General features: G+C 45.2%; 2 protein-coding genes across 4 annotated transcripts in view; one reads left to right on the top strand and one right to left on the bottom strand.

The window, feature by feature from the left end:
• Positions 1 to 515, bottom strand: part of HEMK1 (HemK methyltransferase 1, mitochondrial release factors N(5)-glutamine) — a 47,270-nt gene extending 46,755 nt beyond the window's left edge. The window contains exon 1 of one of the 2 annotated variants that reach the window (XM_078598897.1): positions 373 to 515. The gene's annotated coding sequence lies outside the window, so the exon portion shown is untranslated. Of the gene's footprint in view, positions 1 to 300 lie in introns of both variants that reach the window. The other variant, XM_078598896.1, reaches the window with a different exon arrangement.
• MSRB3 (methionine sulfoxide reductase B3) lies at positions 359 to 14,493 on the top strand. Of its 2 annotated transcripts, XM_078598901.1 has the most exons (7): positions 365 to 504; positions 4,324 to 4,446; positions 6,191 to 6,299; positions 8,497 to 8,574; positions 9,719 to 9,747; positions 10,735 to 10,832; positions 13,151 to 14,493. In XM_078598901.1, the coding sequence occupies exons 2-7, from the start codon at positions 4,338 to 4,340 to the stop codon at positions 13,304 to 13,306; spliced, it is 579 nt and encodes a 192-aa protein (XP_078455027.1). In that variant the 5' UTR covers positions 365 to 504; positions 4,324 to 4,337; the 3' UTR covers positions 13,307 to 14,493. The 2 variants fall into 2 exon arrangements, with proteins under 2 accessions (XP_078455029.1, XP_078455027.1); XM_078598903.1 differs by lacking the exon at positions 4,324 to 4,446 and having other exon boundaries at positions 359 to 504.
• Positions 14,494 to 15,804: the final 1,311 nt, after the last annotated feature.

The following is a 15,804-nucleotide window of genomic DNA, read 5'->3' as shown; positions in this document are numbered from 1 at the left end:
CTGTCCCCCCTCTCACACGCACGTGACCTGCCCCCCCTCTCTCACGCACGTGACCTGCCCCCCCCTCTCCCACGCACGTGACCTGCCCCCCCCTCTCCCACGCACGTGACCTGCCCCCCCCTCTCCCACGCACGTGGCCTGCCCCCCCCTCTCCCACGCACGTGGCCTGCCCCCCCCTCTCCCACGCACGTGGCCTGCCCCCCTCTACCACGCACGTGACCTGCCCCCCCCCTCTCCCACGCACGTGGCCTGCCCCCCCCCTCTCCCACGCACGTAACCTGTCCCCCTTCTACCACGCACGTGGTGACGATGCGCGATCAGCAGCTGTTCGTGACATCCGGTCGGTGCGTCACATCCGCCCCCCGCTGTCACCTTCCGCCGACGCCCCCCCCCACGTGGTGGCCATGTGCGCCGATTGGGAGTCGCAGGCGCTGGGTGCCATCGCTCCCGTCCTGTTGCTGCTCTTCGTGTTGTTGGTGGTCGCGACGCAATACACGTTCACAGGTAACCCCACGTTACCCCACGTTACCCCACCCCCCTCCCTCCCTTCCTGCCTCCCGCCCGCCGTCTGCTTCCGCTTAAGAAGCGGGTCCGCCCATCGCCCGCCAAGTGAACGCGCAACGCTTTGGCCAACGGGATCCAAACACGCGCGCGAACGTCGTGTGTGCGTGTGTTATACAGCACTGTAGGGGGCACTGTAGGGGGGGGCACATGTGGGTGCATGGGCCAGTCATCTCAGTCATCTCAGTCGGTCGACCCGTGTGGCACCGGGGTCTCGCCCCGCGACCTCCCGCCGGCGGGCGTTCGACATTTCACGTGGCCTCAACGTGCATCTAGCCTGGCACAAGCGCCGCGGTTGTTGTTGTGTTGAACTTCTATCGCACCGTACGTGGCCAATCGTGCTGATCAGAGTTACGCGGGGGAAGGACGACTGACTAATGCTGCACATGTTGTTTAACTCGCTACACTGGGCACGCAATGCATGAAGGTTTTGAGTTGGTCACCGGTGGTGATTTCGAACTCGCGACCCTTCTCGCTTGTTGCTGTTCGAGACGGCCCCGCTACATTTATTACCCCGGCAGCATTTTTTTTCCATGTCCACGCGCAATGATTTGGACCAACACGTGCCCGCCCCGTGCGTTCGCGTCTTCTCGTCAGCTCGCAAGCCCCGTCGCTTTTCCAGGGTTCCGTGCCACCAAACTCCATCGTGTGTTGCCTCCGAAACGTCGTGATTTTTATTTTATTTTACTTTTATTAATTTTTATTTTTTACCTACGTGACTTTACCGAAAAAACCTAAGAATATGAATCCTTGCAGTCACGAAAGCTTCAAATCTAGAATCCATCTTCCCACTTTGTGGCCATGTGCTTCCCAATCTCAGTCTTTCTCTCTCCCTTAAAACGTGTTAACGTTGCACCAACATTTCATATTTACGGTCATCTCCAAACTCAAAACATCGTGTTACTCGGTGTTCTCCCATCCCCCCCGCAGATAACAATATCACTTAGAGATACTGTATATTCTTTATAACCCCCTCAGAGCTTTTCACGGCAACATGAGGCTTTAATGCGAGGCCATAGGTTGCTGCTCACCTTCCTTAGAATACAAAACAAGTGCACGTTTAATATTAATGCATAATTGCACTAACTTATGCATTGGGGAACAGGACTAATCTTAAATGATCTTAAATGAGCTGCACACACTTGAGTGGAGAGACCCTTAGCCCAAAAAGTCTCTCGATTTTCAAAGTGCTCCTGAATAGCGCGACCCAGGGGCATGCTAACAGGCCTGATTCGCTCCTCCAATGAGCACGGTTGGCTGCTACGTACGGTGGCAAAGAAGTTCAACACAGACAACATTTGCCTGCTCAAGTCAATGTTGCCGCAAGACATCGGCTTTGAACGCCGATCGGCTGATGGACAAACGCAGTATTTTATTTGTTTGTGGTGGCAGACTCTTGCCTAATTATTAATTTATACAATCGTCAACAATGACAGACTATTTATTTACGTATAACCAAGTAAGAACCGATTGTCCTGGCTCACAAAAGCAAATACTCTAAAGCAGTGGTTCTTCTTCTGCTTAACCTGGGCTGCATCACGCACCGCCTGGGCGTACGAGATGTCCTTTCTGGGGGTGCGAGACACGGCCAGACTTTTGTTAGAAGGTAAATAATCGAAAACACAAACTAAGCATGGGCATGTAAAGACAGCGACTTTGTTTCATTAAACCATATGCATTTATTAACATTGTACTTTTTTTAACGAATGAAAAGCAAAGGGATGCAAGGCTGCAGTAAAGGTTATGTTGAGCTTATTTCGCACCGTATGTAGCCATCCGTGTTAATCGGGAGATACAAACGGTACAATAATTGCAACAACAAAAATTAACCATAAACATATCAAGGGCTTCATAAATTGGGTCGTGAACAAAACTTGCTCTCTTACCAATGCCGATATTTTTCTGAGAATGCAAAAAAGCCAAAATCGCACATTCATATGGCAAAAATCCACTTTTGGCTTTCCAATAATTGGCGCTCATTATGCTGGCGCTTGACAACATGTACGTTGCCATTGGCAGAGATGTTTTCACTTGTGCACTGACCATTGAATCATTAATTGTGAGCGGTGTGTTATGCAGTTATCATTAGGCACCATTTCAAATATAAACGAACGTTTTCTAGTCCTTAGGCCCACTGGCCTTCCAGGACCAATGTGTTCCCAATGTGTTCCCAGCAGAATGTATTTAAGCAGGCAAATGCTGTGTTTAGTGAACAGTTAAATGCTGCTGGGTAGTCCATATTTATGCATGCAGGAGCACTTTGCAAATTGTGAGAATTTCCACTCAAGTGTGTACAGCTCGTTTGAAATGAGCTTTGCCTCATTGCTTAACTCGATCTTGTGCTTGAGCTGCACTGATTACGAGGTCACCGTTTGCCATCTACTGGGGAAATTGAAGACTTTCGCCATATCCAACCAAGTAAAAGTAGGAGCAATTGTTCCACTTGTATGGATGTAAAAAATAAATCACCTCTCATTCACTGGTTCTGAAATACATTTAAAAAAACCTAACATTAAAATGCTAACATTAAAATATTTGACCGTGCCAATTATTTTTGGTAATTTAAAATTTTTTACACCATCAAATTTTATGGATTGGTTCATTTAATGAGGAAAAGAAAATGCCTCATGCAAAATAGTTTTCATGAAAATGAATAATGTACAGACCTTTTTAAATCCTCTATTGTATGACAATATCCCCATGCTTTGTTGGTTGTGGGGATGGTTTGACCATAATTCACGACACTCGGTCATTTGCGAGTTGATGAAGCAGAGGGACTGATTCACATGGGAATTCCCACTGAGATTCACCGTGGCTGGGAATTGAACCTGGTTCTCTGGGTTCATCGGGTAATGCGTTTTGGGAAAACAGGAATGCAAAAATACCGAGGCCAAAATATAAAACAAAACTGAAAAGTCTTCGTGCCAAATAACCTCAGAGCTGTGCTTTGAGAACATGAATATTGTCATGGTCATGTGGTTAAAAAAAACCCATGCTCGCCTTCACTCGTCCATGTGATCAAGTTCATCATCACACACTGACACATTCTTAAGAATGTGTCGGTCAAGTGCACTGTATTCCCGGTAGTAATAATGAAGTCTTGCTTGGAAAAATAACATGATCGTAAAACATTTGAACACTTGTTCGTTTAAATTTAGATGTTGTTTATGTTACTGTTACACATGGGAGGAATAATGATGATACGTCAATGCATCTTCGATTCCTAAGCTTAGCACACGTGCATTGCATACAATCAGTACATGTATGGGGGCGGAACGGTGGGATAGTGGTTAGCACACTGTATTATGAACCACGTGACCAGAGTTAAATTTCCGGTCACGGCTAACATCGGTGACGAGTGAAATCTGACCCTGTCACGGAACCCTTTTTTACAAACCCATGCTGATTAGGGTGGGGAAATATGATTAAACAACCCCCCACGGCTTACACAGCATGGAGAGACCTTCATCCAGCAGTGGATTGACAGGAGCTGCCACGTACCACGATGTTAGCATTCTAGAATCTAATCGTGGCAATGCAATCCCTGGGCAGGGGGCGTGTGAGCGCCAGGGAGTGGTGGGGATGGGGGGGGGTGTGTGAATTATTCCACCCCGAGTCCACGTACACCTCGCACTAGCTGGCTTTGCTGTCACTGCTTCTAGCGGTCCACCACTTGTGGATCAATACGCTCGCCATGAATAAAAACCGAGAGCCCGTGGAACGTGGCCGTGGCCAAAGCGCTGTTGTGATGCCTTTTTGCAGTTTAAGGTGCGACGATGTCCTGGGCAGCGAGGCTGCTGGGCTGCGCCGCTGTCCGCGCTGCTGGCAGGGCATTTGGTAGCGTTCACGCGAGGAGGCACATTGCCCTGTCGACGACCTTAGTCGGTAAATGCACCGCGCACGTTTGTTGTTTTTTTTCCCCTTCCTACCCCAGTGGGCAAAACATCCTTGGCAATTGTGGATTGGCAAAATTTGAACGGCAATAAAACTTGGAACGAGTTTAGTAACAACACTGCGTCGGCTTCCGCGGCTGTTGTGTGTTGCTTTCCGGTGCGTTTTCTTCGCGTTGTTCCTCGTGTCGTTCTGCACTACGTACACATGGCCTAATCCAAAATCACACACGGATCATGATGCATATCATTCCGCTCCACGAGCAATGGAGCGTTTTTGTTCGGCACCCGATTTCCTAGAAAAAGCTCCCCAGCACGTTGAGCGAACCGCCGAACATCGTGCCGAACGACAGGCGGTTGAGCCCAAAGAGACGTCGGAGAGTTATTAACTGGCTTGCCAAGATCGCTGCTGCTTGTTGTTGTTGTCATTTGGCGGACAGCGAGCGATGGCGATGGCTTTAGGATGCTTTTAACCAACAGTGTATTGATCAGAGTTGATGATGGGGAGTCGTGGCGGAGTGGCTTGCGCACGAGGCTATGGACCCGGTGACCTGAGTTCTATTCTCTTCCTCGGCTGATGTCAGCAACGATTGAAATCTGAACCGGTCCTGGGTACCCCCCCCCTCCACTTCACCAACCGGCACTGAGCAGCCATAGTAAAGTATGGTCAAACAACCCCCATAACTGACATGGTGAGCGAAAAGCTTTATCTAGTAGTGGATTGACGCACAGCCTTGTATTTTTTTTATTGTTATGGGAAGACAGAGATATTGATTTTGGCAAAACGGCATTTATGTTGACGTTAGGGTATTGAAGCATTGCACAGGTAGCATCAACTATTGAGTGCCGAGGATTTTAAAATGTTTTTTTTTCTTCGGTAAATGTCAAGGACATATACAAACAACCACACAAAAATGTCAAAAAGTATTGTGGGAAAAAAAATCCATTCGCTTATTTGAAAAAATCTGCGGCTCCGATTTTAAAATGAACCTCGGGGCCGGAGGGGGGGGGGCCTTTATAGGCCAAGAGCAACACGGGTAAGCCGAGCGTGTTCATTTGGCTCAAAACAAGAATGCCGTTGTATCCGGACCTTGTTTTATTTTCTTGAAGGAGAGTTCTTGGTGATGCCATCTGAGAAGAAGGTGCTTCGTTGCCTGTGGGGATGATGCTGGAGGTCCTGTTTTCCGCCGTGCAAAGGGCCCCCCTTTGGGGCCCTGTTTTATTTTTATTTAGTGACTTGCTTAGCTTTCCTATAATTTGCACTCTGATCTCTTTTCGTATTGTTCAGTGTTGCAACTTCCTGACTCGCCCCAACTGGACATCTGTGATAAAGAGCTTCATAGCTCATCGGATTATTCCAGTCTAAATAAAGATTTCATTCTCATGATGGCTCAGGAGGCGTCGGGTTGATTTTCCACCGCCGTGCCGTTAACATCACACAAAACGAACGAATCGAGTCGAGGCACGGTTGATGCTGTGTCTTCGTTGTGCTTGCGGCCAATGTCGCACGCAGCGAACCTGTCAATATCCCCACGTCCCGCTTAGCCCCGAGCCAGACACCGATGTATTTTGATGGCAGCATGTAACAGTTATGTTCTGGCTCGGAGGCTCGGCGATTAGCCAGTGCAAAACAGCCTGCACCGTCGAGGGCCCCCCCGCCGCATGAGCTCCGCCTCAGGTGTGCCGCTGGAAAAAAGGTGGGGGCATGAGAGGTTGCCTGCCCTGCGCTGTGCCCACAGCTTCGTGCAAGGACACGAGGACATGTCGCGTCAACTTTGCGGAGGAGGAGCTCCGCAAGAAATTGAGCCCCCTCGAGTTCCACGTGACCCAGGAGAAGGGCACCGAGCCGTGAGTGCCTCGCTCCGTCGTCGCCTTTCGTGCCGTGGTGGAGTCCAGTCAGAAACGCAATCTTTATTTATCCTGGAGGGATTAAGCGGCCGCCCCATTAGATATCGACACGGTGTACCCCATGTGTGCCACCGTTGGGTGGCAAGTTGTCTACGGTGACATGGGCGTTCGCCGCCTGTTGCACGTTTTGGATACAGCAATCACCCTGGATATGACTGCAGGCTGTAATGGCCTTCATAGTGTGAAAAATGAGAATAGGGTTTTACCCTTTCTGGCAATTAACCAGGTGTTAAGATGTTCAAACACCAAATAGAGACCTTTAGCAAGGAATCAAGTCTGCATTAACCACACGTACTTCTGTATTGTATGCACTGTCCTTGAAACTGATTTGCCTACACCAGAAACAGCCTTCGTTATGGCCTAGCCTCACCAGTGTTAGGCCAGAGAACGCCAAAAGGCTGACAGTACAAAGACAATGCACGTATCAGAACATTTATAGCTCGGGGTGAGCAGCTGTATCATGGGGCCTTTTTACTAGAATCAAGGTATGAAAAATAAGAATAGGGTTTACCCTAATAATAATAACCTTAATAATATGTGCCGTCTGCTTCACAGTGGACCTCAAAGGATCCCCTGACGCAGGCGTGGCCAACCTGTAAGAGGCCAGGCGCCAAAAAGTAGCCATGAGTCCTGCAATGAGCCAAGTGTTTATATACAGGGTGGTGCTTTAAAAATGTTTTAACACTTCTGAGAATTTGCAACAACGCCACAAGAAATGTGCCTCCGGGCTCTGGAGACCACCTGGAGAAGATTCCAGGCACGTGTTGACAACGATGGCGAACAAGTGGAGACTCTTTGACTTTTTGAAGCTATTAATATCACATTTGTTATCATGTTACAGTGCATTATCCGTTCATTTTCTATTAAAAACGATAGTCCCATATAAGTGTTAAACATTTTTTAAGCACCCTCTCTCTAGTGACAGTATTCGGCACAGCACGGGATACATTCATTGTTCTTTGCCACTGTGAGAGCGCATTCTACGTCATGTCCCCTTCGATGGAGCCGCACGCGGCTTGGGAGACACCGGTTGGCCCTGACTCCATTCGCAGTGGTAGACCGAATTGACCAAAAAATAAAAATAAAAACTTGCCCGCAAATTACTCAATCGGCATTATACATCGTAGTCATCCCCCACCCACCCAGACGAATGCACCGTCACCCTTACAAATGACTAAAACATGAACCCCTCAAAAATGTTTTCGTGCACCACCCTGCAGTACAGACTCCAACGGTGTTCCGTGAAAGAAATTTAACGTGAAGCGGTGTCGCCGGACCGCTTCCCATCACGACCTTGCCGAACTGCAAGTGGTCCGCTGACCTCCGGTTTAGGAACCACTTCTCTATACGGCGACTCCTCTACTTACGAACGAGTTGGGTTATCGTAATAAATTGGCATGTTTTGTTTAAGTGACAAACCTTACTAATTGACAGTGTCGGGTGGTGGCGGGTTTAACGACACATTTATATTTATGTGATCTAACCCAAAAAAAACCTCATTCCATAGGTATGTTCGTAAGTCTAATGTTCGTAAGTAGAGGAGTCGTGGTACTACGAACACTGTGGCATACTGTAGGACAGTGCTTTCATTCAGCGGGGGTTTGCTTACTCTGGCTCGCATGTGACACCTGTGCTGTCACCCTATCCAGTTCTAATTTTGTTAATTAAGTTACTGACATAAAAATGTGTCAACAAAGTGTGATTTAATTTTAGTCAACGTTGATTGAGTGGGACAAAAGTCATCGTGCGTGACGATTGCTGCAGTGCTAACGACAACTAAATGTGAATCATTTCAATTAAATTAACTATTCGGAATGCAGATAGTGTATTACCGAAGGAAGATCAAACATGGTATTTAGCTATATTTCTACCCTAAAAAATTTACCGAGTTGACGGACTGGCCGACCTGATAATATTTGGGGGGAATTTAAAATGGGCGCCCCTCGCACCAACATTTAGTTACCTAAGCGTTGACTACACCTTAGCCTGCTTTTGTCGCTAAGGCAATGACTAAATGGGATCCACGGGCTAAGTAAGACTGGACTCGAATCGCGCAGTTTGTCGTCTACCGGAGCCGTGAAGCGTGCGACTAAGAAATGCTGACTGAATTCTGCACTGTTCCCCGTTCCCTCCCCAGTGCCTTCACAGGGAAGTTTGCGGAGCACAAGGGTAAAGGGACGTACGGCTGCGTCGTCTGCCAAGTACCACTCTTCACGTACGTTGTCGAGCGTTCAGGGATATTTTTAGCGAGGCCCCCCCCCCACCACCACCAACCCACCCACCCCATCTACCCCAGCCATCCCCCATGGTGCAGTTGACAAATCACAACTTTTCAAAAGTGATTTTTTTTTACTGTAGCATAGCGGGGCTGCTTGTGTTGGCGCTTATCAGCCGCAGAGCATTTGACGAATTTGGCGGTTGTAATGGCTGGTAATGCAGTTGCTTTTCTTTCGATACCAGCCTTTCAGTCCAATTTAAACGCCAGATTGTTTAACATTCTTTTTGAGCGGACGCATTTCGATTTATGATTGGCTTACGCCTCCACCTGCTTTCAACCGGCTTCCTTGAATTTTTTGATCGCAGAGATCTGCCAGACATTCAAGGTTACGTTTTGTACAGTTTAACAATATATTGCTATTATTTTCAAATTGATTCCTGTGTTGTGCCGCGTGCTATGAATGTGGTAATTCACTTCATCAGCGGGGGGGGGGCCGTGGAAATCTTAAACGCGAGAAAAAATTCCGTGTGCCCTGACGAATGTTTGAAAATGTGGTATTCAAGCAGTGCCGTTATGCTGAACGCTTTTGTACTTTATTTTATTTTCCAGTAAAAATTATTCCCCGGACGCCGTTGTGCTTTTTATATTTTAATGCTTGAAGGTGAGGTTTAAAAATGAACTGCACGCGAGGTCGCCGCGACATCGCTGGTGCACCTCAAAATGTTTTATTTGTCCCGCAGATGTATAATTTAATTACGTACGTACGATGCTGTTTTTTTATATACATTGTAAAGATTCTGCCTTTGGAAACGTACGCAATAAATAACGGGCTCGTGAAAAATAAAAATTGGAATTTTGAATGCCACTGAGAGAACGTTTCAGCTGGCTCAAGTTTATGATTAAGATGGGGGTGGGGGTTAACATGGTGAAATGTGTAAATAATTGAATTAAATACAATTATAATGGGTTTTTTTCCAGTGTGGCAAAAATCATTTGTATGAAAGGATGAGCTCTTTCCTCTCAGCAACTGTACAAGCACCATGCTGTGATTTTTAATTTACCTGCTAACCGCTTTATATTTATGTTACATGAAGCAAAACACAAATGATCATGTTTGTCATATTTTTGTTTCCCATTTTAGATCACAAGCAAAGTATGATTCTGGCTCCGGTATGTTGTCTTAAGTTGAGCACCATTAGATGGGTGTATTTTTATGTTATTTAAAATGTGAGAAATGAAATGTAATGTTAGCACAAATACTGATTTTTTTTTAAAAATCATTTCATGTAAGTGGCAGGTGGGCAGCAGATACATCTGATTGTATAATTGTGAAATTTCTCTCAACTGAAATTTTTATTGGCTCCATATTGTGCTTTTAATTTGACTTTTTAAAAATGATCTAATGGAAACCCCTGGTTTGTGAAAGTGATTTAGTTACTCGTTAAATAGTCTGGTTCTTTCAGTAAAGTCACGTACGTAGAAAAATAAAATAAAAAATAATACATCAGGACGTTTCGATCCAGCAGTTCTACTGCTGGATTATTTTTTCCACCTGAGGACGACCGCTTGTGTTGCGATCGAAACGTCGTGATATATTATTTTTTATTTTATTTTTCTACCTACGTGACTTTACCGAAAGAACCAAAGAGTATGGATTCCTGCAGTCACGAAAGCTTCAAATCAAGATACTCGTTAAATGTAACAAAATTCAACACATTCGCCTTAAAAGTAAAAGAACAATAGGCGGCATTTGGAGAAATGGCGCTTCTTCACAACACATAAATAATTTGTGTGGACAATATTTTCGCATCTCCGATTAGCACAGTTGGCTATGTACGGTCCAAAAGAAGTTCAACATATACATACTTGTGCTCTGAAGAAGGTCATTGTCTGATGTCACCTACGGTATTATATTTTGTTATTTTAAGGCACCTTATTGACTGATGTGGTGAGTTATTTATTGCTCATTGTGTTTTTGCACAACTGCCAATGCATCATTACCAAATTATTAAAGAGTCTGTGACAGCTTAACACGCTTTCGCGACCAATATTATCCATAATAGAGGTTATTTGGGTTCGATCGCGTAAATATAAATGTGTCGTTAAAAAACGTGTCCGTTAGTCTGTGACATGAGTGCAGTGTATTTTGTTCTGCAGGATGGCCCTCGTTCTACAATATCATAAGTGCAAATGCGGTCTCGCACTCAAAAGACCGTTCGCATGGAATGCACCGAACTGAAGTGACATGCGGCCAGGTGAGAACACCTTGCTTTTTGTGTTTAGTTTGTTGTCCTTCCCTCCGTACCTCCGTCTAGCACGGTTCACTACGTGCGGTGCGAAAAAAGTTCAACATACACTACACTATTCACTACACTATACACTACTATACACTACACTATGATACACTACATTACTATACACCACCACTATACTAAATTGAAAACGAATTTCTTTAGATCTGCTTTTTGTGTTTGAATATGGGACCTTTCTTGGCAATATAAAAATCTAACACTAGGTTTGGCCCTTTGGCAATAAAACAGTTGTGTTTAGATGTTAAAACACCAAACAGTATCCTTTTTCAATGTATCCTGTCTGCATTAACCACACGTACTTGTGGTGAACATGCAAACAAAAAACATGCTATGATACTGGTAGGAACCTCCTGGTTACACCAGCCCACAGGGGATTATTGTGTCCGTCCGTCGTGCAGGGAGGGGCTGGGTGGGGAGGGGAGGGTGGGGAGGGTGGGCTGGTTGGGGAGGGTGGGAAGGGGTTGGGTGGGGAGGGTGGGGAGGGGCTGGGTGGGGCTGGGTGGGGAGGGGCTGGTCACCCCGTGGTGCCCTTATAAAACTCAACGTTTAACCTACTCACGCCGGCTTGTGCCCGCCCTCACAGTCGGGCATATTTGCGGAATACACCACGCCGCCGTTGACCCTGGCCATTGACCGAGCAACCCAACACGTTCCTACCAGCTCCCTCCGCAGAAATGTGTTTATAATATATCTATTGTCTTTGAAACTTATTGGTCCACACCAGCTGTCTCTGGTGTGGACCAATCAGTTGTGTGGTTAATGCAGACAGGATTCCTTTAAAAATGATTCTGTTTGGTGTTTTAACATCTAAACACAACTGTTTTATTGCCAGAAAGGGTAAAACCTGTTATATTTTTTGTGTTTCGTTTGTTGTCCTTCCCCTGCACCTCCGACTAGCATGGTTGGCTACGTACGATGCGAAATAAGTTCAACATACGTACATGCAACACCTCGGGCTTCCTCTAGGCTGGCCCACTTAAGGCTATATAATCCTAGGATTGTAGGTAATAATTTTTGCTCAACCCACTCATTGTTTGCCGACTCAGACTTTATTTTAGCGGGTGAGGCCCCATTGAGCTCAGCAGTTCTCTTCCAAGGACGCGGCCACAGCCCATGACCATCGCTAGCAGTGGGCGGTTGCTGCAGGATTCGCAGGCGGGCAACGTGCAAACTAACAAGAGCCGAAAACCAAAAAATATTCCCGCGAAAGTCAACATGCTTCCGTGGTTTAATGATTAGCTCAAGATTGGAACAAAAAACTTCAAACAACTAAAGTCTCAATGGACAACCTTTCCTCAAATGTCAAGCTACACAGCCAGGCATTATTGAAAAGACTGCCACTCACGTATCGGTCTTCTTCGCAGCCACAAGTCATGATACTGTCAGCAGCATGATTTGCGGTCCCACAGGACAGTGCCAACAATGGTTAGGGCCCTGGATTTGCAATATAGAGATCGCTGGATTCATCCCCCGGCACGACAGTGAAAATCATGTTCGAGTTTCTTCAATCACTCACGGCCTCTGTCGACCCAGCTAGTTCAAGTTAATTTATTAGGTATAGCCCTGTGAGCACATTCGGCTCTTGAATCGGGTGCAACCGCAACAAACAAAAAACATGAACAAGAAAACATCTTAAAGTGACTATGTGACTAAGTGCAAACAGAAAATCCAGGAAAAAAAACAGCAATTTAACTTGATCGGCAGTTCTCGTTTGGTGGGTGAAAAGTGTGGGCACCCCCAACTCTTTGAAGATGCCAGGCAAGCAGGGAAGAGTAGGCAGAAAATACCCCTCAGCGGATCTCTAAAGCTCCCTCTAGTGGAGGCCCTTCCGCCAGCAGTGACGTGAGCAAGCAATTTCAGGGTTGCACCTTTACTTTTGCCATTGAATTTGGCAGACAATCTTACAAGACACTTTGTTTTGTAATGGTGTAAGTTATGCATAGAACAGTCAGAGACAAGTTTAAAAAAATAATAAGAATAACCTTTTAAGGTTTTTACAATTAAAATCAAAACCTTCAGGCAACTGTTTCTCAAATGTCCCATGTGGTCAGTTGCCATGGTTTAGTAGATTTTAAGCGAGACGATAATTGCTCAACGCACGTTCTGATAGCAACACAAGAGATTCACGAATATCATGTTCACGGTATGTATGTACGTATGTTGAACTTCTTTCGCACCGTACGTAGCCAACCGTGTTAATTGGGAGGCACAGGGCAGCGATTGACTCCGTTCTCCCTCCTTACTACCCACTCCCCCGACAGTGTGGGGCACACCTGGGCCACGTGTTTGACGACGGGCCACCCCCCACAGGGAAACGATTCTGCATTAACTCCGCCTCGCTGACCTTCAACCCCGGCGCAGAGGAAGAGGGTGGCGCTGAGGCTGTGGAAGAGGCGCCCGTAAAACCGGAGCTGTGAGGCATCCGGGGCATTGTAAAGTGTGCACAACACGGAACCATTTTACGTTAGCATTTTATTTGTGGAAATGTCGTAAATTAAGATGCAACTACAAACATACTGTTGGCTTTTATCTTTAACAGTGACATAGCATGCTTGGCATAGGCTTTGGTGCAGGGAATTAAATGACGTTGCTGCCTGCCTGTCCAATTTCTCATCTCTTTGCAACCTGCCGTCTGGGCCTCTTGGGCCACCGGTTGCAGTTGCACCGACTGCACACTCGATAGCTAAACCAACCGATGTTGATAAATCACTAGAGCGTATGCGATGGTGGCGATGCCAGGCTTTAGATTTAAATAATATATTTTTAGGATCAATGAAACTTGAAGCTCATGTTTCACAGTTGGAGACACAGCTAACATACACGCCTAAAGAAAAAGGGGTGCCTGTTTATTTGGTTTTATATTTACACCTTGTGGATGTCGCTTGTAGCAACCAAAATTAATTGCACTTAAGTAATGTGCATGACAACCCTCCGCTGCAGGGACAGAGTTGCCCACGTGTGAGGTGATAAAAAAAAAATAGGTGACCGATCTACAAGTGTGGGATGTTATACAATACAAGTTGGATTTTGGACCGCATCCCAACAGACAAATGCAGGAACCTAAACAGGAGGTGGATTTCTCCACAAATCTGGCTGCGGCCATATTTGTGGAGAAATCCGGTTGTAATTACTGGCGAAATGTCGTACTCAAGATTGCAAATGTTGTGGATTTGCTCTCCAACACACCGGTGTGCTGTACTAGTAACGAATTGGCATGTTCTGTTTACGTGACAAACCTTACTAATTGGCTGTGTCGGGTGGTGGCGGGTTTAACGACACATTCCTATTTAAGCGATCTAACCCAAAACACCTGTATTATAGATTCTATTGGTCGAGAAAGCCTCGTGTTAAAATATGCTGTCACAGGTTTTAAACTATCCATTCCTTTCTCTGATGGTTATTTGTTTAATGTCTAGATTTTTTTGCACAAAAATTGTAGGCCTATATATAATGTTGTTGCGTCTTGGTATAGTTACCTGCCCATTAGCTTGTACTTGTCCCCCTATAAAGAGGCACACGATTATTAATGGTAAGTTTTATTATGAATCCTATACTTTTGTGATGGTGTATGCAATAATGTTCAAAATAAAGGTCATTCAATGGATGTGTAGGTGTGCACAGTGTATTATATAGTAATTAACTAGTATCACGTCATACTCGAAGGCTATTACTGTTGTGTTTCAAAAGGTATATCAAAACAGTCCTAATACATTCTAGATTTGAAGTTTCCGTGACTGCAAGGATCCATACTTTTAGTATTTTTTCTAGAAAGTCACGTAGGTAAAAAATAAAATGAAAACAACTAAATTAAATCACGACGTTTCGGAAGCAACACAAGCCTCCGAATGTCGTGATTTAATTACGATTTTATTTTTTACCTACGTGACTTTACCGAAAAAACCAAAAAGTATGAGTCCTAATACATGTTTGTGATCATCTACTTTCTTTGCAGTATTCACTGGGTAGGCATTGGTAGGATTTAATTTCCCACTTTTTCAGTGCCGCTGATGGGGACTGCATGAGGTGGGCATTCAACTCCGTAACTGGACATCTGTGAAAACGAGCTCTTTATAGCTCATCGGATTCCTCCAGTATAAATAAAGATTCTTATTCTGTAACCACAACCAAAGTGAGTAGCTATACTGGATGTGGTGTGCCAAGTGAGGCAACAGTCATTCCCAAGTTCTTGACTTGGACAAGATCAGGGCTTTTATCTCCAAATCTTTAATGAAGGTTGTCAATGCCTTCCTAAAGTGTTTTTTGCGTCATCTGATATATGTTTTGCTTTGTTAAGCTGTTGTTAACTTATTGTTTTCCAGTGTCCTTGGTTATTCAATACCATCCCACCGCCATCTTTGGCTTTTTAATGGTGCCTGCAACTTGAGCTCTTCAAATTTTGTTTTAAAGCTTTCGTGACTGCAGGGATTAATATTCTTGGTTCTTTCGGTAAAGTCACGTAGAAGGGAAATAATAAAATCCAAAATATATAAAACAATAAAAATTCTTATATTTTTATTATTTTATTATTTCCCTTCTACGTGACTTTACCGAAAGAACTAAGAATTTGAGCTCTTCAGTTTCATTTCCCTACTGCTGTATTGGTTCTCTTTTTGTTGTGGTTCTGCTTGGTTTTGCGCTTTAATGGCCTGTGTTTGGTGATGGCAGTTATTGTGTTTAAGTTTATTATCATTGTTCTTTTCTTCGTGTTTATGTTATTTTATATTTACTGATGTCCCACGATAATAGAAACGCCAAAGAGAGAACACGCAAGGCTGAATTTAACGATTCATTCGTTAAGGGGCCGTCCATAAATGACGTCACGCGATTTTGGTCGATTTTTGACCCCCCCCCCCTCGTCGCGGCGTCGCAAAGTCAGACCCCCTCTCAAATATGACGTCACAAAGCTCTGCCCCCC

The sequence above is a fragment of the Lampetra planeri genome, chromosome 11, assembly GCF_965212315.1.
Source record: "Lampetra planeri chromosome 11, kcLamPlan1.2.h2, whole genome shotgun sequence".
NCBI classification, from domain to species: domain Eukaryota; kingdom Metazoa; phylum Chordata; class Hyperoartia; order Petromyzontiformes; family Petromyzontidae; genus Lampetra; species Lampetra planeri.
The sequence above is the reverse complement of the archived record's forward strand: the minus strand, read 5'-3'. Positions and strand labels throughout refer to the sequence as shown.

Bases quoted from the DNA above. Each gene is read 5' to 3' on its own strand.
- MSRB3 (XM_078598901.1), top strand. From the start codon at position 4,338: ATGTCCTGGGCAGCGAGGCTGCTGGGCTGCGCCGCTGTCCGCGCTGCT. The intron at 4,447-6,190 runs GTAAATGCACCG...CTGTGCCCACAG, and splicing joins CCTGTCGACGACCTTAGTCG to CTTCGTGCAAGGACACGAGG. The intron at 6,300-8,496 runs GTGAGTGCCTCG...TTCCCTCCCCAG, and splicing joins CAGGAGAAGGGCACCGAGCC to TGCCTTCACAGGGAAGTTTG.